The sequence below is a fragment of the Pantherophis guttatus genome, chromosome 14 (assembly GCF_059756535.1).
Source record: "Pantherophis guttatus breed Tessera chromosome 14, ASM5975653v1, whole genome shotgun sequence".
Classification (NCBI taxonomy): domain Eukaryota; kingdom Metazoa; phylum Chordata; class Lepidosauria; order Squamata; family Colubridae; genus Pantherophis; species Pantherophis guttatus.
Genome location: NC_142076.1, coordinates 18,225,593 through 18,248,613, shown reverse-complemented (window position 1 = coordinate 18,248,613; position 23,021 = coordinate 18,225,593). Strand labels below are relative to the sequence as shown.

The window sequence follows — 23,021 nt, the reverse complement described above, 5'->3', positions numbered from 1 at the left end:
AACGTCCCCTCCTCCATTTTTTTCTTTCTTTCTTTTTTTTTTTTGTAATTGTACGGTTTAAACTTCCGGTGTCGATGTGCGTTAACGGAGACGAGGATGTTAAAAAGAGTTACGCGAAGCCCGTTACGAGGGGTTTGGTAAGCTAACTTGTCGTTTTTTTTTCTTTTGCACACGAAGGGTTAAAAATGGATCAATGGATCATCCCGTCAAAATAAATAATCTAAAAGGTCCGCAGATCCCCTTCACCTAAGGATCCCTCTTCGCTTCTAATATGTGCATGCTTTCTTCGCCAGCCAAAAGGGAGTGATTTAGTATTATTTTTTCGGAAGCAGGGCTGCAGATTGCTGGATGTTCGGATTAAACAACCGTCTTTCTAGGAAAATAACAGGATTTTAGCTGCAGTTCATACCCTTAGAAGGCTGAAAATTCTCCTCTGACTATGCCTTCCACAAGTTGGGGTTAAATGACATATTTTTTTTAATAGAAAATTTACATTGCCCCAAGTTATGCTCGGCCTGTTCCTTGCTATAATTTACTCAAATGTATCATTTCCCAACCCCCTCCCCCTTTACAATGGATATGAATTTGGTGTAAGTCCTTGTTTTTTTCTTTTTCAATTAGTAGCAATTTTTTCTTTGGCTCATCTGAAAATTCATTATTATTACTACTACTACTACTACTATTTTGGCACCAGTCTACGGGATGCCTTCATGAGCAGCAAACTGCCTGAATTTTCAACAACAACTCCACCACATTTTTCCTTCTTCCCCTCCCCTCCTTTGACAATCAAAAGTCCTTAATTGGTGAATTGGCTGGAATGAAACGGTAGCCTTTGGGAAAAATATATATACCGTATATATATGTATATATTATATATATAAAGCAACCAATGTGTGTTCTGGTTTTATTTCGTGGGCCTGGAAAGAGGAGGGAAATACTGCTCAGAAAACCACAGAGAAGGCGCGCCTTTTTCAGTCTGCTGCCGGCGTTCAAAAAAGTCCGCTAATGATCGCAACAAAATCCGTTTTTTTTTTCTCTCCTGCCTATCCCCAGCGCATTGGGTTGTGGGTTTTTTTTGTTTTTACATAAATAATATAGACCAAAACATTATGAACATCTCAGCAAACCTTCTTCTTTTAAACATAACAGAGGTGGCCCCCTTGAATCTGACGAGGAACGACCGCAGGATTCGTCCCCAATGTCTCTCTCTCTTTTTTTGTTTGTTTTTGTTTCGTTTTGTCGTCGTCGTCGTCATCGTGGGAGTCTCGGGTGAGCACGTGGTCTGGATTCCAAGGGATTCAAGGAGGATCTCAATCCAGCTCGATGGGGCTGCTGTTTTCCTGCTGCTCTTCTTCAGTTTCCTCCTCTTCCCCGGCTACCATGAGGCTGTTTAAAAGATTGCCTAAGGGAGGGAATCACAGGACAAGGAAGGAAACCCAAAAGCTTCAGGGGATGCTCATTGGATGATGGGCCCAGGGCGAAAATTCACCCAGATGTTACCTTAAGACGGAGGGCCTCTAAATCAGGGGTGAAATGCTCCAGGTTCGGACCGGATCGCCCGATCCGGTAGCGATGGAGGCGGGTGGTATGGAGAACCGGTAGCAAAAATCCCTGCCCTGCCCCCATGCCCAGCTGAGCCGCACAATCATCAGAGGCTTTTTTTTTTTTTTTTACTTTTAAAAGCATTTTTTCTACAAACTCTTTGGCCAAAAAATGCTTTTAAAAGTAAAAAAAAAAAAGCCTCTGATGATCGCGTGGCTCAGCTGGGATTGTCAAAGGCTTTTAAAAGAAAAAAAAACTTTTATTTCTTTTAAATGCCTCTGACGATCCAAACTGAGTTGCCTGATCGTCAGAGGCATTTAAAAGAAAAAAAAGTCTCTGCCTATCAGGCAATTCAGCTGGGATCATCAGAGCCTTTTGAAAGCGTGTTTTTACAACCTCTTCACTGGAATTTTTCCATCCCACCCCTGGATAACACCGTTTAATTAAAAGGAGCCCAGAGTGGACCAACCATCCAGGAGGAAGAGGTATTTTTAAACTCACACAAAAGATCTCCATTTGGATCTACCCATTGCTGCCCTCCCCATGCCAACAAGAAAGCCATTAGAGCGAAAAACAAGCTAATTCCCCCCCCCCTTCTTCTGGAGACAAGAAGGTTTATCCTGAGTCTTCAACTCACCTAATAGTCCTCCGTAGGATGACGTTTGTTTTGGGGGGACACCGAAGAAGAGCTGTCCTATTCTGTCTAGGTACTGAAGGAAGCACAGGGGGAAAAGAAACGTTACTCGTGGCTCATCTTAGGCGCCGTGTACTAAGCCAGGCCCAATGCTCTGTCTACAGGATATAATTACTTGTCAATAACATTTGCTGGGATGTCGACCATGGTTCAATGTTGCTCTGGGACAGTGATGGTTAACCTTTTTGCTGCCGAGTGCCCAAAGCACGTGCGTGTGCGCGAACCCCCAAAATGCAATGCGAGCGCCCACACGCAAATGGGGCATGGTAGGGCAAGCACGCAAACCCCCAAAATGCAATGCGAGCATCCCAGTGCATGTGCACCGCCCTCCGCGACGGAGAGCAGAAGACCAGCTGGCTGGCGGGAGGTGCGCACGCATGCGTGGTGCAGCTGGGCTGGGGTAACGGCTGGCATGCTCGCAGAGAGGGCCCTGCGTGCCACAGATTCGCCATCATGGCTCTAGGATCTCCCGACACGCCTCCTCTACAAGTGGAGGGTTGATTTTAGAGAAGGGACTGCTGGGATGGGAATGGCAACCTGAATTTGCTATTCAGAGTCCAAAACAACCTGAAGACACACCATTCTTCACTAGTAAGAGGTTGCAAAGAAGGGAGATTCTCACTGTGCAGAAAAGGCCTTTCTCAGGGTTGAGGCACAGTCTCTAAATTACTCCCCGGTGGAAGAGCTGTGTAGCCTCCCACATCTTCAAACAGTTTCTCTCAGGAATACGAATAGATACGGGGGTCCTTGGTGCTCTCTGAGCTTGGCTGTTTTCTTGCAGACCAGATAACATCATCTGGGTTAGAAGGCAGTGGGGTTTGTGGAGAGGAGGAAGAGGAGGACTGTGGGTGTTTTCTAAGATTGGCTGTTTTCTTGTTGGCACTGGCATCCTTCAGCCTCAAGAGACTATGGTGTCGTGCTCTGGAAAGAGGTCCTAAAATAGCATCTAGTGTGACTAAAAAGGCCAATTCGAGAGTGGCAATCCCTTCCACCCTGAGGGCAGATACATTCTGTCCCCTGCCCAGCCCCCAGATTTCGCTGATTCCGGTCCTGCCTCTTTGCCTTGGCCTGCCGAACAAGTGTCTCTTCGAATTGGAGAAGGCCAGGCTGCGTCTTTGGCCTCCAAGCTGAACGATCGGAGGTCAAGGTTTCTCAATTGTTAATGTCCATTCCCAGGCCCTTTAGGTCCCTCTTGCAGATATCCTTATATTGCAGCTGTTTTCTTATAGAAGTTTCATTATTAAACTAGGTAACATCATCTGTGCTAGAAAGGAACGGGGTTTGCTCTCCAATTTTCCCACTCCCTTCTAGTCCGGAAGATGTTACCTAGTAGGGTAATAAAACGTCTACAAGGAAACAACCTAGCCCAGAGAGCACCAGGGACCCTACAGTAAACCCTGAGCTAGAAATATTCTATCAGTTGTTCGAATAGATTGCCAGAGTTTATGAAGGTCTTGTTTTTTAAACAAACCTGCAGGTTAGTTATCTGTTTTCATCCCGTGTTGCCATTGCGTAACTAGCTGGGAGTCGCACCCTCATCAGATTAAAATACGGGCGAGAAATAAAGGGGGGGGGGGAAATGTGAAAAATAGACAATCCTGCTTGGGATAAAACTTACTTCGTTATACATGGGATCCCGTTTCAGCGAAGGCTGATATTGTTCGCACAATACTGTAAATACGGTCAGCTTTCCTCTAAAAGAGAAGAGACAGCCAACACACAGAGACACTTGTGAAACTTGAAGAGTTCAAAAAAAAAAAAAAAAAAAAGAAGGAAGGAAGGGCGTGTTTGGCAGCTCTGTGAAGCGCTTACCCGTCAACCGCCAGCAGCAGAAACCAGATGAAGTTAAGCAAGGGCTGTACAAAGGGGGGCCCGCTTTCTATGGAAGGATGCTTCTCCGTGTACGTCGTGAAAACTACCAGGGCGCTGGTTTTGTTTTTCAAGCAGAGGAATCTGAAACCGGAAACGAAGGACACAACTAATTAAGTGGGTCTGTGGGGAGATTCTCTGTCCTTCGGGTCACAGTTGTCTCAAAGAGGCTGGTGGTTTTTTTTTCAGGAGGAGGAGGAAGAGAAAGAGGAGGAGGAGAAAGAGGAAAAGGAGGAGGACAAGAGGAGGAGGAAGAGAACAAGGAGGAAGAGGACAGGAGGAATAAAAGGAGGAGGAGGGGAGGAGTAAAAGGAGGAGAAGAATGAGGAGGAGGAGAAGAGGAGTAAAAGGAGGAGGAGGGGAGGAGTAAAAGGAGGAGGAAGAGGAGGAGAAGAATGAGGTGGAGGAGGAGAGGAGAAAGAGGAGGAGAAAGAGGAAAAGGAGGAGGACAAGAGGAGGAGGAGGACAGGAGGAGTAAAAGGAGGAGGAGGGGAGGAGTAAAAGGAGGAGAAGAATGAGGAGGAGGAGGAGAAGAGGAGAAAGAGGAGGACGAGGGAGGAGTAAAAGGAGGAGGAGGAGAAGAGAGGAGAAGAAAGGAGGAAAAGGAGGAGGACAGGAGGATGAGAACAAGGAGGAAGTGGTGGAGGACAGAAGGAGGAAGGGGACAGGAGGAGGAGGAGGAGAAAGAGGAGACAAGGAAGAGAAGTAGTAGCAGTAGTAGTTGTTTCACTTCTCATCCAATAATTCTTGGACGAGATGAGAAACATCTTCTTCTTCCTCAAGGAAAAAAAAACTCCAGTCTAGATGCCTTCTTGGAAAAGCATCTTTGCGACAACTATTAAAGGAGACCAAAACAGCTTCTAGAGAAGGTTGGTTGGAAGATAAAATCAAATTTCTTACAGGCCGATGGCCAAAGAGTTGAGGGCGAGAAACAAATGGTCAACCCATGCTTTGATTCAGTCATAGCAGATCAAGGACGACAGTTCCGGCTGAAAGATCCAAGATCAGAAAGGAACACCTACTGTAACACAGCTTGAGCTACAAACATGTCCACTTCGCTGCGATATCCCTTGGCGGAGGAATATTCTACCAACATATTTGCGCAACCTTCCCCGTCTGTGGAGTGCAGGAAGTGATAGCGAGATTCACAATAGTTCTGCTCTAGAAGAAAAGTGACATGAAAGAAAGGTCAGCTTGGGATGGGTGCTTCTTCAGCAGAACCACCGAAGGAATGTCTTGATGGGTTCATGCCTTGCGGTAAGCCCAACCGGCTTCCCACGCTGCGTGAGGGGCAGCCGTTGGGGTTCATCCATTATGGTTTCTTGGCATGGCACGAGCATCCAATCACTTCTGGGTTATGGAACAAACCGAAGTCAGGTTACAACTGAGGTCATTATTTTTATGGTCTATTTTACTTTGGAGAAAATACAGCGAGAAGTCTGAATCAGGTAAAAATGTGTAAGTGTGCCACAGAAAATGTACCCTATTTTTCGGACTATGAAGACGCACCGGTGTATAAGACGCACCAAGATTTTGAAGAGATAAGCAACAACGAAAAAATAGTTTTTGCCCTCCCCGGACCCTAGGAGCACTCTGCAGGCCTCCCAAACCCTCTGCGCGTCCCGTTTTTCACAAAAACGGGTTGTGCAGAGGGTTTGGGAGGCCTGCAGAGTGCTCCTGGGGGCTGGGGAGGGCAAAAATGCAACGCGTGGGGGCAAAAAACAGGATGTGCAGGGCAGAGCTTCGAGAGGCCAAAAATGGCTGTATTCGGTGTATAAGGTGCACCAACATTTCCACCCTCTTTTAAGGGGGGAAAAAGGGTGTTTTATACTCCGAAAAGTATGGTAATTTTATATTTTAATTTTTGGGTTCTTGTAAGTATACAGGATGCTTCTTTTGACTTAGGTCAGGGGTCAGCAACCCGCAGCTCTGGAGCCATATGTGGCTCTTTCATCCCTCTGCTGCGGCTCCCTGTCGCTCAAAAAATGCATCACAACTGCCAATGTGCGACACCCGCCAATGCACAATTTATTAAGCTTTTTGACCCCCCCGGTAGGCCAACCATGGATAAATCCAAGAACAGAAAAGTTTCAGAAGAAAACAGAATCTTTAATTCAACTATATATGCTAGTTTTGTGGCCGCTCAGAAAATAGTGAGGCACGGGAAGGGTTTTGTGGCTCCCGGTGTTTTCTTTTCTGTGGGAAACGGGTCCAAATGGCTCTCTGAGTGTTTAAGGTTGCTGACCCCTGACAGGGTTAGCAAAATGGTTGAAGGTCCCTCCCTTTAAACTAGTGTTTCTCAGCAAGTTTAAGATGTGTGGGCCTCAACTCCCCAGCCAGTAGAGAAGGAATTTTTAAGATGTAGGGACCTCAACTCCTTAAAACTGATCTCAGAAGCAGCCTCATGGGGGCAGATGTTCCCTCACCCAAAATCCATTGGAGTGTGCAACTCTTAAGGGTATAAACCAGGCACATTGCAAGAGTAAGCAGCTCAACTCGGGATTCCCACCTTTCCATAACGTGATAGCCAACAACTGGTGTAGTTTTGGATGTCCCAGCTTCCCCGATCCACCGCTGGACCACTTCAGGGCTCTGGACACAAAAGCTACTCTTTCGGGCGAGTTTTGATCCATCAGACTGAACATTTTTGCCAGGTTCTCTAGAGGCAAGTCAAAGAGGCAAGGCTTAGGACAAACAACACTGAGGTGATTAAACTTAGAAAAAAAAAAAAGACAAATCTTTAAATAATGTAGCAATCACACACATCCCAATTCTCACAGATGCAAGACTGAAGCTAGTCAGGATAGCTACGGATGCGGTGAGAGGTGGCATCCTGGTGAATTAAAGGAGAGAAAATAGTGAAAGGACAATTCACCATTAAAACAGCTCATGTGAGACTTTTTAAGAGAAATATTTCTCAACACTGGAAGCTTTAAAATGGGTGGACTTCAATGCCCAGAACGCTGACTGAAGAATTCTGGGAGTTGAAGTCTAATCATCTTAAGTCTGCCAAGATTGGAAAACAGAGTTTTAGAGGAATCTGTCCAACCGCAGTTAGGTTTAAAATCGGTCTAATCTTCAGAGGACAATTTCAGAGCACAGGCCAACCACACAGCAAAATGGAATTGGAAAGCAGGACTTGTTGGCAATATATCACAAGTCTCCAGAGTGGAACAATAAAAGGGGAACAACAACAGCAGGGGAAAACACTCACCTAATAGCTCATCTGTCACTTTTGCATCTGATTTCTCCAAGGATTCCAGAACAAGCATGGAGAGATCAGCAGCGCTATTTTGCTAAAACGAAACAAGAAAACAAAATGAAGTGGAAGCATTTGAATGAATTCCTAGGTTATCAGGGGGAAAATAAAAGGCTGGTGAAGCTGGGAGGAAATATTTTTGCCAGATTGTAAATTAAATATTAAATATTGCTTGTATTAGTGAGGGGCTGCAAGACGCTTAAAAGATGGCAGAGATGCAATTTTGGAGGGTTGCAGAAGGTAATATGGAAAAAGGAGGGGGTGGGGGTGGGGAAAGCAGATGAGCACCAGAGAAGCCAGGCTCACAGAAAGGATGTTTGGGGGGAAGGGAAGAATAGCAGCCAGATGGAGCAAGGGAATGTGTGAACCAGCCATGTATGTAGGCACCCACTAGAGTTTCTACCTCACTCACGGGGTAGAAACCATTCCCAGGAGGCCAGACACTTCCCCCAAAAATTTATTTCTGAGGTATCTAGGCTCCAGAAAGTATCCCATGGCCTCCCCAAAGCTGGAAGTACTTACTACACATTTTAGTTCACAGGTAGCGTATTTTTCAGAGTATAAGATGCACCAGAGTGTAAGACGCACCTTAGTTTTTCGGGAGGAAAATAGGAAAATTCTGCCTACCAGGTATTCATCTGGCTAGCGTCCTTAGTCTGGTCAGCTTCAGCACATTAGTTTTGAGCGCTGAGGATAAAAAACAGCTTCTAAAGCACAGCTGATCGTCGGAGAGAGAAGCAATGAGAAAAGCAGGCAAAGCCGGAAGATCGCTTCGCTCGCTAGCGCCTCGTTAGGGCTGAAAAACAGCTTCTAAAACACAGCTGATCGTCGGAGAGAGAAGCAATGAGAAAAGCAGGCTAAGCAAGGAAGATCGCTTCATTTGTCGTTAGGGCTGAAAAAAAGCTTCGAAAAAGCTACCTTCGAGTAAAAGACGCACTCAAATTTTCAGCCTCTTTTAGGGGGGGAAAGTGTGTCTTATACTCCGAAAAATACGGTAGGTACGTAGTGGGTGGGTGGGGAGAATCTGAGCAGCTATGCCCAGCCTGTTTTGGGAGTGCCAGAAGGGAGTGGGGTTTGGGGGGGGGGGAGCAGAAGGGAGGAGGATGAGGAGGAGGAGGAAGGTGGAATCCTTGATGCTCCCTGAACTTGGTTGTTTTCTTGCAGACGTTTCATTAACCCAAACTAGGTCACATTATCAGCGCTAGAGATGATGACTAGCAGTGATAATGTCCCGTAGTTGGGTAATGAAACGTCTGTAAGAAAATAACCAAGCTCAGAGAGCACCAAGGACTCCTCATTTCAACCCTGATTTTCAGACATTCTTCTTTATTGGTGAGTGCATTATCTTAAAATAATTCTGGAGTGGGCCAGTAATAAGGTAGCCCGTTTTCAAATTTCGAAGGGCTCTTGGGGAGAGATGTTACCCCTTGGAAATGTGTTATCTTGCCCTCCTGGCTGCCAACCGGAGATGGGCATCTCCTTTCCCACCCCAACTTCTCCATGCTGATTGTTCGTAGAACCATCTTTCACGCCATGTTAAATCGGTCTTACTTGATTATGGCTGAAGAAGAGCAGAGCCCCTGAATACATGAGCTCTCTGGCTTCTGCGTGTTTGCCCTGCGACATGTACCTGTAAACGAAAAGATTAAAAATGAAAATAAAATTACAGCAACAGGAAGAAGAATGAAAGGTCACCAGAATACACCACGAAGGGACAAGCTCCGAGAGGCTAGGGAACTTCATACAGAGGCCAATTCAGAATTGCAGGAGGCAGAACAAAGAATAAGAGTTTGCAGAAGACAGTTGGGTTAAATCTGTTGGATCAGAATGAATAGCCTGCCTTTCTCAGCAAACCAGGTTGCTCATTTACCTCTTAAGGTAAAGGTAAAGTTTCTCCTCGCACATATGTGCTAGTCGTTCCCGACTCTAGGGGGCGGTGCTCATCTCTGTTTCAAAGCCGGAGAGCCAGCGCTGTCTGAAGACGTCTCCGTGGTCGTGTGGCCGGCATGACTCAATGCCAAAGGCGCACGGAACGCTGTTACCTTCCCACCAAAGGTGGTTCCCTATTTTTCTCCTTGCATTTTTTGCATGCTTTCAAACTGCTAGGTTGGCAGAAGCTGGGACAAGTCACGGGAGCTCACCCCGCTACACGGCACTAGGGATTCGAACCGCTGAACTGCCAACCTTTCGATCGACAAGCTCAGCATCTTAGCCACTGAGCCACCATGTCCCTTTTCATTTACCTCTCAACAGAAGGTAATATATAGATTTTAGCCCTGTTTTTTTGAAAAGAAGTCCGTTCTTACAACAAAAGCAGCTGAAGAGACACCTTGGTGCTTATTGCCATGGCTCTTCTTCATACACTCAGACCAGAAGATGAAGAGCTAACTCTCAAGTAACTAGAGTAGAGTTTCTCAACCTGCCCCATTTAAAGATGTGCGGATGACAACGCCCGAATTTCCGGGAATTGATGTCCACACGTCTTAAAAATGGCCGAGGTTGAGAAACACTGCTGCGCTGGAATGTCCATATTCATCACAGCAAAGTGAACTGTAATACTGACAAACCTCCTAGCAAACTGAAACTTGACTATCTGGTAGAATCTCTTAACTTTGCTACTGAAAATAACTCATTTCTTTGGGTAGCTTTTCTTCCTGCAAGGCTGAGCGACCTCAGCTGCAGCTGCCTAGATCAGCCTGGAAGGGAAGGGAAGGAAGTTTCTATTTTTTCTTTTTTTTGAAGGCCGGTGAGGAATGGGTACCCTGGCTCGGAGGGATCCCCAATTTAGGACCAGGTTTTGTTGAAGTGCCTGTTTCCTGCCCCTGGAAAATTCAGCACAGCCCATCACCCTTCCAGTTGTTTCAAATTCGCCAAGCTGCTCGGCGAGGCTACAATCCTTCCAAAATGAACAGGACACGCACAGGTAGTCCTCCGACTTACGGCCACAACTGAATCCCCAAATTTATGTGGTTAAGCGAGACTTTTGTTAAGTGAGCTTTGCACCGTTTTACGAGTTTTCTTGCCGCAGCCATTAAGGGAATCACTGCAGCTGAAAAGCTAGTCACACAGTTGTTCAGTGAATCTGGCTTCCCCATTGACTCTGCTTGTCTGAAGGTCGGAAAAAGGGACATGTGATTCTCCCCAGGGACACAGCAACGGTCGTAAGTATGAATCAGTGGCCAAGCATCTGAATTTCAATCATGTGATTATGGGCAGGCTGCAAAGGTCGCAACTATGAAATACGGTCCTAAGTCACATTTTTCGGTGCCGTTGTAACTTCAAACGGTCACTAAGCTAAGTGTTGTAAGTTGAGGACTACCTATATCATAATGGGACTGCCTCTGTACTGTTGTTTGCCCTTCTCAAATACCAAGGCAAGGTGATGCCCAGGGGGCAATTAACAGATGCTGAAAGGTGACACCATAGCAAGCCAAATCATACGACAACTCCAATGGATTTTTATACGCTAAGCTGGAAAATTGGCAAAAGGCAGCAGAGAAGCTCGCTTCGAAATATATTCTCTTTCTCGGTCTCTTTGGCACGTGGCTCCAAATGAAGCTCTGGCTGTATGGAACATATGCCCACATAACTGTACTAATATTATGGAGGGAAGGGCAGGAGGAGGAGATGCCAAGTGGTCAGAAACAGGAGGGCCGGAGAGATTGGCAGTCCGCATATGTTTGTAGAACTGCCCCTTGGACACACCCGGAGACAATGTAAGACAAGAGCCTGTTTCGCCACAGAATCAGCCACATTTGTTCCGCGCGCTGCACCGTGCGCTTGCAATGATGTGCTTTTTACACGAGGGATTATAATCCGTGCAATTTTTAGCTCCAGAGATTCTAGAATAGCAGTTGCCTCAAAAGCTTTTACAGACCTGTGACGGAAACCATGCTTCTAGAGGACTACGATATTTCTCATTGGACTTAAGCCTTTATCTGTCTATTTCCAGGCCTCTAGAATGAGGGAGAAACGTAGAAAAAGGTGCTAGTCCGAAGCAGTGGTGAAATCCAAATTTTTTTTACTACCGGTTCTGTGGGCGTGGTGTGGCTTGGTGGGCATGGCAGGGGAAGGATACTGCAAAATCTCCATTCCCACCCCACTCCAGGGGAAGGACACTGCAAAATCCTCATTCCCTCCCCACTCCTGGGAGAAGGACACCTCCCACTCCTGGGGGAAGGACACTGCAAAATCCTCATTCCCTCCCCACTCCTGGGGGAAGGATACTGCAAAATCTCCATTCCCACCCCACTCTGGGGCCAGCCAGAGGTGGTATTTGCCGGTTCTCCGAACTACTCAAAATTTCCGCTACCGGTTCTCCAAAACATGTCAGAACCTGCTGGATTTCACCCCTGGTTCCAAGGAACAGGAGGATTCAGAATCCCATCTGTAAAACTTAGCAGGAAGAAGTGCCACAACTCTTTTAAAAAAAGCAGACAAAATAAAAATCGAATTGTGTCCATTGTACTACTAACAAGAAGAAAATCTGACGGAGCCAGCTTTAATCCTCACAGCTAATAACCCTGATCAAAATCATGCCTTCTTCGTTTCTCCTTCCATTTCCTTTTACATCCTACAATGTATCTTTCTGAAATATACATATATTTGAGCTTCCCAAGAGATTCCTTTTGCTCCTTCTCAGCCCAACTAATAATCAGAGTGTGTTTATGTGTTAACAGGCAACAGGGCCACAAAAAAAACTAAGCAGGGAAGATTATCGAAAGATTATGAGATTATTGTCACTATTTCAGTCATCGCCGCTTCTATTTTCAAAATAAAGGCCGATGTAATTTTTAAGGCGGAGAATTTCACTTTTGCTACTTACTTAATTCCAATTTTCCCATATTTCTTACGCCGCCAATGCCTCCGACTTCAGGGCTAGAGGCTTAGAATAAAATTGTTTGAACAATATCCCATGAAACCAATCTCAGCCAGGCAGGAAATGGCATTTTGCCTGTTCCAATCAGTTACAAGGTACAGAATTACTCAAAATCAGCACACAAATACGTTTGTCATGTTTCATTTAAAGGTCACTCAATTCCCCTATTTTGGCCCAGAATGTGCTCAGCGCATACCATTACAACTCAGATCATAGGTTAATTATAATCTGGACGCTTAAGCATTTAAACAGTGAATAATTCATTGCTGCTCGGGGATATTTGAGACAGCTGAGGACACCAAGATGATTTTTTTGGGGGGGGGGGGGGTGTGTCTCAAATCAGGAGTTCATGTCTTTTCAGAGCTCTGTTTTAGGAAAGTACAAAGCATTAATGGAAAAAAAAAAAAAAAGAATAAGCCGTAGAATAGCTGTCTCCCCCAGAACTCCCAATTAACAAAGTCGGTGACTTAACATTATCAAGAAAATAGGAGATTAGGGAAAGGAGGCTGAATAGTAACCTTGAATTTTACAGGCAGTCCTCGATTTACGACAACTGAGCCCAACATTTCTTGTGCTAAGTGAGACAGTTGTTAAGGGAGTTTTGCCCCATTTTGCGACCTTACTAGCCACAGACGTTAAGTGAGTCACTGCACTCCTTACATTAGTAATACGGTTGGGAGGTCTCAAAAGGGGATCAGGTGACCCCGGGGACACTGCGACGGTCATAAGTACGAACCAGTTGCCAAGCATTTGAATTTTGATCTCATGACCACACAGGAATGCTACAATGGTCGTTAAGTGTGAAAAGTCGCATTTTTCAGTGATCATTAAATGAACTGTTATAAATCGAGGACTACCTTTAATTCTTATATTTATGACTGTAACCTCCAAGAACATTAGATTCTTTGCTTTTGCTTAGAACAGTGTTTCTCAACCTTGGAAGCTTGAAGATGGGTGTTGGGATGGCTGGGGGATTCTGGGAGTTGAAGTCCACCCATCTTCAAGCTTCCAAGGTTGAGAAACACTGGCTTAGAAGAACAAGCACAAATGCTATAGACAGTGAGAAGAAAATTGACTTCTGCTGTTGTCCTTTAGCACACCAGACGCTACCACGCAGGAAAACAGTGAGGCCTACTAATTATTTTACTGCCAGCATGGATTCAAAATAATTACAGAAGTTTTAACCGAAGAGAAGCTGGTATCTCAACAAGAGGACCCTGAGAAGCCAACTTTCCCACCCGTCAATATTCAAGAGTGTTTTTGGTCTCTTTTTTTTCTTAGACCATAAAAAAACTGTCTTTTCAGCCAGACAACCAGGTAAGATAACTATATCCCTCTGAACTGTGGTAAAATCCAGAAATCAACATTTTAGCTTCTGGTTTGGAAAAAATTACTTCCAGAAACCACCGACCCATCTCCAGAACCGTATGATTTGGAGGTGAAATATTCTGGCGGTTTTGACCTATCCCTACTATATTTTCACTGAATTAACTGTCAAATTTTTGCCCCCGTTGCTGATTCCTAACAAGTTTTCTTCTGTTTGGTGTGACAGGTACAATGACTTTTGGATCCTTAATCCATTTTTCAGCTTGCCACCAACCCATCAATTTAGAATCTCAAAAATGTTCCTTCTTCGACAACTCCTTATCACTCCCTAACGAATGCAAAATGGGTATACACTTTTAAATTATCCATGGTTTTAATCTTATGTGAATGACAAATAATAAAGAGCATGTGGACAGAAGTTTCAACTCTCTCTCCGATTCATCAAAAGTCCAACCATCATTTTATATGACTACTTAGGTCAGAGGTCTTCAAACTTGGCAGCTTTAAGACGTGTGGACTTCAACTCCCAGAATTCTCCAGTCAGCATAGTCCACAAGTCTTAAAGCTGCCAAGTTTGAAGACCTCTGACTTAAGCTAACCTGTATAATGAAGGATTGTGAAGACTTTCAACAGCATAATCATGTTCTAATTAGGTGCCTGGTTTTGTTATTTACTATTGTTGCATATAATAGGTGTGGCAGCTGTCAAGAGGAGGACAGTTCAGCAGTTCATCTGAACAGTTTGGAAAGTCGCTAAATCTGTCATAACACAAATCCGAGAGTTTGGAACGCTATGATCCCAATTCGGCTTATTCAGAATTAAATAAGGCTGTTTTCAAAGGGACTTACCTCCAAATAAAGACTAACAGATTTATTGTGGCAGGAATTTTGACAAGCTGGAGTCCACTTTGTCAGATGCCTCTGATGAAGTGAGATCCAACCTACAAAAGCCTACAGAACAACAGATTTCTTAGCCTTTTAAATCACTTCCGTCTTTCCCTTTTCAGGTATCATTAAGACAGCCGCCCTCAACTTAGTGCTCTGCGAATATTTTGTACAACTGTAGGAATATTCAGCTAATAATATCACAGGCTGGAAATCTGGAATCTTGCAATCTCAACACAATAGAAGAACCCCAGCGCGGAGAAGGATGCATTATGCTGTAACTACCTCTGGGTTGAAAATAGATATAAAATTAGCAAAATAAATCTTGCTTGATCATATCATTTTTTTTTGGCTGAAGCAAACAGCTAAATAGGATTTTCATTCAATTTCCCAAAAATCTATTCCTTAGGGGATCATATTTCTGAAAAAAGGCAATCTTTTTCAAAACCGCTTAGAGTGGCACCAGGTACTATGTTCTTTTTTTTTTTTTTGGCATACTCATCATCTCTAGGGTGAAACAATTTTACTGTTTTGATAGTATTTGGATAGTAAAATTGTTTCACAATTGTTTCAAATTCGTTTTGAAAAAGGTCTATAAATAAACGTACTTTGATTAGATTCTTTCTCTAATACTATCCACCACCATTTGGTGACTTAAAAGATAGCATCGCAGCATGGAAATTTCTAGAACAGCAAGCAAGCCAATTCTCTTACGAAGAAAAGAACACCTCAAAAGTTGCAGTTGGGGGCATTATTGGTCTTATTGTATCCGTGCTGAAGCTTTGCACAGACGTTACACTTTTCTGTTCTTTTTCAAAGCCCCTTCACCTCACTTTTCATTCTCCTGGGCTTTTAGGCAAAAATATATATTTACAAACTGAGGGCCAAAGCCAGGTTCTAGTGCACACAACAATTTTCTGATGTTAAACATTTGGCAATTTTTAAGATTTGCCATAAAATCCACTTGTGTGTTTGTGTGTATATCTACCCATCTAGAATGGAATGTGTGCCATCTGAGCTTTGCACAGAAATGTCACAAACAAGCCTCTTAAATTACCTTTTGGCCCTACTGTAAAAAATGAAGACATACATTTTTACTGCAGTTCATTTAGTTACAAGGAAGGGTGGGTAGGTGGCTATTTTCAGGTTTATTGCTCTTTAACACGGAGGACTGTTTAAACCAGTGTTTCTGAACCTTGGTAGCTTGAAGATGGGTGGACTTCAACTCCCAGAATCCCCCAGCCAGCGGGGGGGGGTGTTAAACCATCCAGTTTAACAGTTCTTTCACGAGCCTATTTCTGTACTCTCCGGATTAGCTTAACCCCCTTTTCAATCCTCACTACCTTTGATCTGGACATGCAACTACTGCTCAAAAAAGAGCCTTGGTAGTACAGGGGTTTAAGGCACCCTGTTATTAAGCTTATTAAGACCAGATGCCTGCAATTACTGCAGGGTTCGAATCTCGCCAAGGCTCAAGGTTGACTCAGCCTTCCATCCTTTCTAAGGTAGGTAAATTGAGGACCCAGTTGTGGGGGCAATAAGCTGACTTTGTATAAATATACAAAAGGATGAAGGCTATTGCTGAGCACATTGTAAGCCGCCCTGAGTCTTCGGAGAAGGGCAGCATATAAATCAAATTAAAAAAAAAAAAAGATTTTTGGGTTCATGCCTTGAGCATTATCAGCCCCAACTGTACTAGTCAACAGAAGAGTCTTTGAAATTGTAACTTAAAACAAAGAGAGAGCAGACTAGGCTGCACAGAGTCGCTATGGATAGTGAGATGGGTGAGATATGAATAGGTAAAATAATAAATCTGATGAACAGGAGAATGAATGCTTCAACCACAGCTGTATTAGAGGTCTAAGAATATAGCACAACCGGTCAGGTTTACCCAAGGCAAGAAACCACCCAAGGTGAACAAGCTGGATTCCTCCTTGGGTTCAAACCTGCCCCACCCCCACCCCCAGCCTAGCATCATCTGTGAATCCAACCTGAAACTCACCCATTTGTTCCTCCAAAAGGAGATATAATATATATATATACACACACACACACACATGTACCAGTCCTGTATCGGTGTGGCTTCTCTGTATGAGATCTAGAAGAGGCCCATCTCCTGGCAAGCCTCTGCAGCAGCCCAAAAAAACCACCTCAAACCCCCGCTTTCTAGAAAAGGAAAGGCCCCCCCAAACCCTTCCCCCAACGAGATGCAGTTGGGTTTGCACTAGGTCAGGGTCTCCAATCTTGGCCGCTTTGTGGACTTCAACTCCACAAGCCTTAAAGTAGCCAAGGTTGGAGAAACCCCTGCACTTCTGGGGACCATGTCAGTTTGTAGAATAAGCTTCCATGTTTGGGCCCAGTTGTCCCTTTAGGGCAGGGGTCCCCAAACTTAGCCCTTTTAAGGCTTGTGGACTTCAACTCCCAGAATTCCCTGGAACTAACACATTCCTTTTTGATATGTCTATTCACTGTAAACCAGATTACTCTCCTGCAATCCCTTCCTCTGCAATCTCCCCGCTGTAGCCTGTTTACTCTCCTGGAATCCCTTCCTCTGCAATCTCCCCGCTGTAGCCTGTTTACTCTCCTGGAATCCCTTCCTCTGCAATCTCTCCACTCTAGGGGCTAGGAGAGAGAGGAAAAAACAAAAAAAACAAAACACCAGGCATGGCTGGGTGAGGAATCCTGGGAGTTGAAGTCCACAAGTTTTAAAGGGGCCCAGTTTGGAGACACTCCCCCCCCCTACTTTAGGACACTGGAGCTGCTTTTAGGATGGGTGGACTTCAACTCCCAGAATTCCCCCTTGGGAATTGAAGTCCACCCATCGCGCTTGCGCCAACATCCCCCCCCCCCAGCAGCATTCCTATACGCGGGGGGGTTTTTTTCCCTATTACCCCTCCCTACCCGATAGCCAAGCCCGGCCATGGGAGGGGAGAATGGGCTAGGGAGTCCTTCCTCAACCTCCTCCTCTCCTCCACCCCCCCCACAGCACATTCCCCCCCTCCCTGCCTTGGCCAGACCGGCGTGCCCGCTCCCCCGCCTCCTCCTCGACCAATGGGGCTTCGAGGGCCCGAGAAGGACAAGCGGCGCAGCCAATGGCGTGCGGCCGGCGCTGGGGTGCGCCAATGGAAGCGTCTGGAAGGAGGGAGGAGGAGGGCCGCCCTCTCCCTTTTTACGCACCTGAAGAACAGAGTCCGGTACATCTGGTGCGCCTCGTAATAGTCTCCCTTCTCCACGCTGGCGCGGAGTTTCCCCTCGACGCGCTGGACGCCTCCCCGGTTGCGGCCGCTGTTGCCGCCGCCGCCGCCGCCGCCGCCCTTCAAGGCCTCCTGCTCCGCCGCCATGACTGCGGGGCGGGGAGAGAAACGCCGAGGCGACCCTGGCCGGAGCTACCTCACGCGACGTAACGCACGCACGCACGCACGCACGGCGGCTTCCGGCGCCGCCCACTTAACAATGGGGCGACGGCGGCCGGCGAGGGACCCGAGGCCGCGCGCCGCGCGCAGGGAGGGAAGGCGAGTGACGTCGCGGTCGCGTGACCTCCACCTGCGGGCGTGCCAGCGCGGAGGCGGTCCCTGGCTGGCGTCTCCTAGGCGACGCCGCCAAGGATGCAGCTTCTTCTGGACCAGAGCATCCTTCGGGCCGGGTTGGCCACCTCTTTGCAAAGCCGACCCAGCTGACTTGGGGGCCGTTTTCTTTCAGCAGCTGGGCTGCTTTTAACCCTGTTGGGTTTTGAGGGATGCTTGGGGGGGGGGGGCAAGGCCAACTTCCCCAATTGAAATTGGAAAAACAATGGCTACCAACCTGCCTTCCATGGAGGACCTGTCTACTGCACGAGTCAAAAAGAGGGCTGTGAAAATATCTACAGACCCCTCGCATCCTGGACATAAACTGTTTCAACTTCTACCCCCAAAAAGACGCTATAGAGCACTGCACACCAGAACAAGTAGACACAAGGACGGTTTTTTCCTGAATGCCATCACTTTGCTAAACAAATAATTCCCTCAACACTGTCAAACTATTCACTAAGTCTGCACTACTATTATTCTTTTCTTCCTTACTAATATCTATCTCTTCCCACTTATTACTATAACCATGTTGCTTTTATCTTTCAATTATATTTGTTTCCTAGTACGATTTGATAGCTTATTAGTAATCTTGACTATCACTAAGTGTTGTATCTTTTTATTCTTGATGAATCTATTTTATTCTCCTTATGTACACTGAGAGCATATGCACCAAAGACAAATTCCTTGTTGTCCAATCACACTTGGCCAATAAAGAATTCTATTCCTATTCTATTCTATTCTATTCCATATTTTCTATTCTATTCCATTCCATTCCATATTTTCTATTCTATTCTATTCTATACTATTCTATTCCATATTTTCTATTCTATTCTATTCTATTCTATTCTATTCTATTCTATTCTATTCTATTCTATTCTATTCTATTCTATTCTATTAAAATTTATTCTGGAACAAAGGTTGAAGGTGGAAAAAAAAGAGGACAAGCCCACCATCTTTCCAGATCCCACAGATGTGGTCCTCCAAAGTCTGTCTAGGGGCTTTAGGAAAGAGAGCGCTGCAAGGGCACACACCCACGTCGCGTTTCAACCCCAACCAGTCTGGGCGTTCCAAGTGAGGCTTTGCCTGTGGGAGTTGCTTCTAGTCAAGCGAGTTTAACCACGTCAAATCACGGAGACGAGACCTACTGTTGAAAGCAAACCAAGAGATGCTTCATACTCTTGCGCAAGGATGGAAGAAGGCAGGCAGCCAAGGATGCCCTAGTAAACCTGTCCCAGTCTTATTAGTTGTGACTGACAGATTTAGGGACTTATGACTTCTAAAGGTTTGTTTCCCAGAGAGAGAGGGGTGCTTTATTCTGATTGATTTGCACCCATATGCATATTGTCAAGGATCTCTTTTATTTCTACCTTGTTTTTAAGGACAAACAATCTTTCCTTGGGTAATAGTTCTGACATGTCATTTTAAAATCAGGACAGGCATTACTGAAATATCCGCTTTGAATGTCGTCCACACTGTTCTCTTTTTTGAAGATGCTAACCACATGGAAATCAGGAATAAAGGATGTACTGTTACACTTGAATATTTTGACAAAGTTCCTTTACCCGCATTCTTTTCATGTAGATTTCTGTATAACAGAAATAAGGGTTCTATTGTAGGTTTTGCCCGCTCCCTGTATTTGCTAATCCTTTTAAGGAGTTTGATCCCTCCCCAACCACGTACATTATGAGAAGCATTCAGTATAAATATCCAAAAGGAAACTTTATTCTTATTTCCAAATATTACATGCACTTTCAAAAATTAAAATTCTTAAACTTTTTTCAATAGCTTCTGGTCAGTTAGGAGGCAGCAAAGGATACCAGAGACAAATATTTTGAAAAAGCATTTACAAAAATACATTGCACAAAGTCCTATCTCATTTTTTAAAAAATAAGTTAGTGTTATGCAAAACAAACGAACCAACCCTGCCCTCCCCTATCTGGATTTATACAGGATAATTTGGAATCAAAAACTGTTAACAGGTTTTACTAAGCTTTTCTCAATAGCCACTGGTTCTAGTTTAAGCTAAATGCAGCAGAACAAGTGGTATTCAAGAATAAAACTTGCTTTTATAAATATCTCAGGACTCTTGTGCAACATATGAAAAAATAAAAAAAAATATCAGCATGTCTTTTTTCTGCAATCAGAGTTTACCTTCCAAAAACCCAGGAAAGTACCATTTTCATAGGAAAAAAAAAAAAAAAGCTTTTTCTGAGCCAGATCCTGACAACATTTCAAAATTAAATTTTAAAAAAGGAAGCTGAATTGCCAGGGATTCTGAACAATGACTTTAAGGGAAATTCCCCATAGAATCTAATAATTGCTCCAGGTGCCATCTTGAATTTGATAGCCCATTTTTATCATGTGCATATGCATGCTTTAAAAAAAAAAAAGTAAATAGATCCTTTTTTTGGAGAACCGATTCAAAACAGTGCCTTTTGTGGTTTCCCATATATTCGGCCTTGTGAAGCTTCCCCTGAATTTTCAGAGATTAGCAGCAATCCCAAAGAGAACTCTGAGAAGAGTAAACTGCACAAAACCCAACGTGCGAATAAGCTCCAGGCCTGAATTTTACTGGCAAACTGCTTTCTTTTGACGTTTAGTGTTCCTACTTTAATCTTCTACGCCTGACTCCATCTCTACATTTCCTTTTCATTATCTCCCATCACATGGTAGCCAACTACTATTCTGGATCTGTCTAATTCAATTCCATCCAAACCATTCTCCATGTAACAAAGTCCTTAATCCACCTGTTTCCCTCGCTGCTAACACATGGGAGATATTTTGCCTTCGGCATACGAGGCGACTTACCAATTCACACTCCATCCCTATTTCTTACTAGAACCCATCAAATTAGACTCAAGCCCTTTCTACGTTAAAACAATCACTACTGATATTCATTTGGATGTTAAAATAAAGGATGTTTTTTTTTTGTTTACTAATATATATTTAAGGGAAAGCGTTCTAAACCTGGAAGATGGATATAAAAGCAAACTTCAGTTGAAATCAGAAACTTCAACCTAAGAATTAAATGTTGCACGGAAATGACTGGAAGTGATGAAGTAGCTTCAAGGATGAAGCAGTTTTGTCAAGCAACACTCTGAGCAGTGGTAACAGACCTTAGTTTCAAGGCTTGTGCTGGAATTGCAAACAAACCTTCATCTGATTGGGAACTGCATAAACAACAGAACATGCTAAATTTCACCAACAGTCCTTGTTATCTTAATCACATCCAGGTGCAGAGGAGAGTCCCAATATTTAAAAAAAAATAAAAATAAAAATAAAAATACCAGATTCCTAACAGTCAAAAGGAAAAATTTAAAAGGTTTATCTTCTGATTTATTAAAAGAGGGGTTAGTGATTTGCTAATTGGGCTTAGGAATGAGAGCAGTTGGCATGCGGGGTTTTTTTTCCCCCCTTCGGAAAGAACACATTAAAAACATAAAGCTGTCTGGCAGTTACAAGCTGAGCATCTTGAGCAAATAACCATTAGGTTTGGGATACAATTTTGTTGGCAATCTTCTACGTTTAGCCAGGAAAGAGTAACACAACCTGTTGGACATTACACATCTTCATCTTTTTAAAGATTCCAGTGTTCAAAATTTCCCTTTATAAACTTAAAAACAGAAATGATGTATAACCAGTGTAGGAAAATAAGCGTAGTGTTCATTCAGCAGTTTGCCCGTGCACTCTGAAGCGATAGAGGCACGTATATTCTGCATGACCCCAATTGGAAAATATTCTTAGTTCCACTATTTGGAATGCTTTATCAGTTGTCTCCTAAAAGAAGGAAAAAAATAAAATGGTATTAGAATCCATTACAGGGAGTCCTGATTTACGACCACAATCGACCCCAAAATTTCTGTTACTAAATGAGACAATTGTTAAGTGAGTTTTGCCCCATTTGACGACCGGTCTTGCCATGGTTAAGTGAATCATTGCAGTTGCTAAGAGACTCTTGACTCTTGGAAGGTCACAAAAGGAGAATCACATGACTCTGGGACACCGTCATAAATATGAGCCAGTTGCCAAGAATCCGAATTTTGATCATGTGACCAACGGGGATGCTGCAGTGGTCGTTAAGTGTGAAAAAGGGTCGTGAGTCATTTTTTTTCTAGTGCTGTTGTAACTTCGAACGGTCACTAAATGAATTTTTTAAGTCAAGGATGAACATGTACTATTTTCATACTAGGCGTTTTTTATGCAAAGCATAAAAAAAAAAAAAAGTTTATTCTTCTGAAATGTTGGCCTACCGAGACCGGAAACATCTGTAATGGTTCTCCATCCTGATCGTATGTATACTGGCCCAGAAGTATTCCCTCTTCTTGATATTCATTTTCAAGACCCTGTCAACACAAATGGTTTGTATAGCTCTGAATTCTTGATAGAGAAGATAAAGCAGATCAACTTTAATTTTCAGACTCGCTGGCCTTCAAAAAAGATGATTATTTATTTACTTTTATTTATTAAATAGTCTCTGCTGCCCATCTCACTAATACAGCCCTTAAACCTTTCATATTCTTTTGCATCCCTGATCTCAGGTGAACACTCACTTCCACCTCTCTAGAGTTCAAACTAGCTACTTTATTGTTCTTTGAAACTCGACATTAAGAAAAGAGGGCATCCGGCCTTCTTAAATCCTGGCAAACAGATGGGGAAGAAATGGAGGTAGTGACAGATTTTATTTTCCTGGGCTCCAAGATCACCGCAGATGGGGACTACAGCCAAGAAATTAAAAGAGGCTTGCTCCTGGGGAGGAAAGCTATGGCAAATCTAGACAGCATACTAAAAAGCAGAGACATCACCCTGCCAACAAAAGTGCGTATAGTCAAGGCGATGGTTTTCCCAGTTGCAATGGATGGCTGTGAAAGTTGGACCATAAGGAAGGCTGAGTGCCAAAGAATGGAGACCTTTGGACTCTGGTGCTGGAGAAGACTCCTGCAAGTCTCTTGGACTGCAAGGCGATCAAACCGGTCGGTCCTAGAGGAAATCAACCCTGACTGTC

At 44.2% G+C, this 23,021-nt stretch overlaps 2 protein-coding genes across 31 annotated transcripts in view; both read right to left on the bottom strand.

The window, feature by feature from the left end:
• Window positions 1-890: 890 nt before the first annotated feature.
• On the bottom strand, window positions 891-17,971 carry GET4 (guided entry of tail-anchored proteins factor 4). Of its 2 annotated transcripts, none has more exons than XM_060684062.2 (9): window positions 17,631-17,971; window positions 8,916-8,994; window positions 7,320-7,401; window positions 6,615-6,764; window positions 5,128-5,266; window positions 4,049-4,189; window positions 3,855-3,930; window positions 2,180-2,252; window positions 891-1,402 (listed from the first exon to the last, which is right to left on the bottom strand). In XM_060684062.2, exons 1-9 carry the CDS (start codon window positions 17,792-17,794, stop codon window positions 1,311-1,313), a joined length of 996 nt encoding a protein of 331 aa, XP_060540045.2. In that variant the 5' UTR covers window positions 17,795-17,971; the 3' UTR covers window positions 891-1,310. The 2 variants fall into 2 exon arrangements, with proteins under 2 accessions (XP_060540045.2, XP_060540046.1); XM_060684063.2 differs by lacking the exon at window positions 17,631-17,971 and adding an exon at window positions 14,418-14,519.
• Window positions 17,972-19,719: 1,748 nt separating this feature from the next.
• SUN1 (Sad1 and UNC84 domain containing 1) overlaps window positions 19,720-23,021 on the bottom strand; it is a 39,179-nt gene continuing 35,877 nt past the window's right edge. For all 29 annotated transcript variants that reach the window (XM_087878626.1, XM_087878624.1, XM_087878617.1 and 26 more), the window contains 2 exons: window positions 22,270-22,362; window positions 19,720-21,796 (listed from right to left, as the gene is read on the bottom strand). In XM_087878626.1, coding sequence (XP_087734752.1) covers window positions 21,683-21,796; window positions 22,270-22,362 — 207 coding nt within the window. In that variant the 3' untranslated portion in view covers window positions 19,720-21,682. The remainder of the gene's footprint in view (window positions 21,797-22,269; window positions 22,363-23,021) is intronic.

Excerpts from the sequence above, each read along its gene's own strand:
- GET4 (XM_060684062.2), bottom strand. The coding sequence starts at position 17,794 with ATGGCGGCGGAGCAGGAGGCCTTGAAGGGCGGCGGCGGCGGCGGCGGC. Across the intron at positions 8,995-17,630 it reads TACCGGACTCTGTTCTTCAG|GTACATGTCGCAGGGCAAAC; the intron begins GTGCGTAAAAAG and ends TTTCGTTTACAG. Across the intron at positions 3,931-4,048 it reads CTGCTGCTGGCGGTTGACGG|AGGAAAGCTGACCGTATTTA; the intron begins GTAAGCGCTTCA and ends CTTCTCTTTTAG.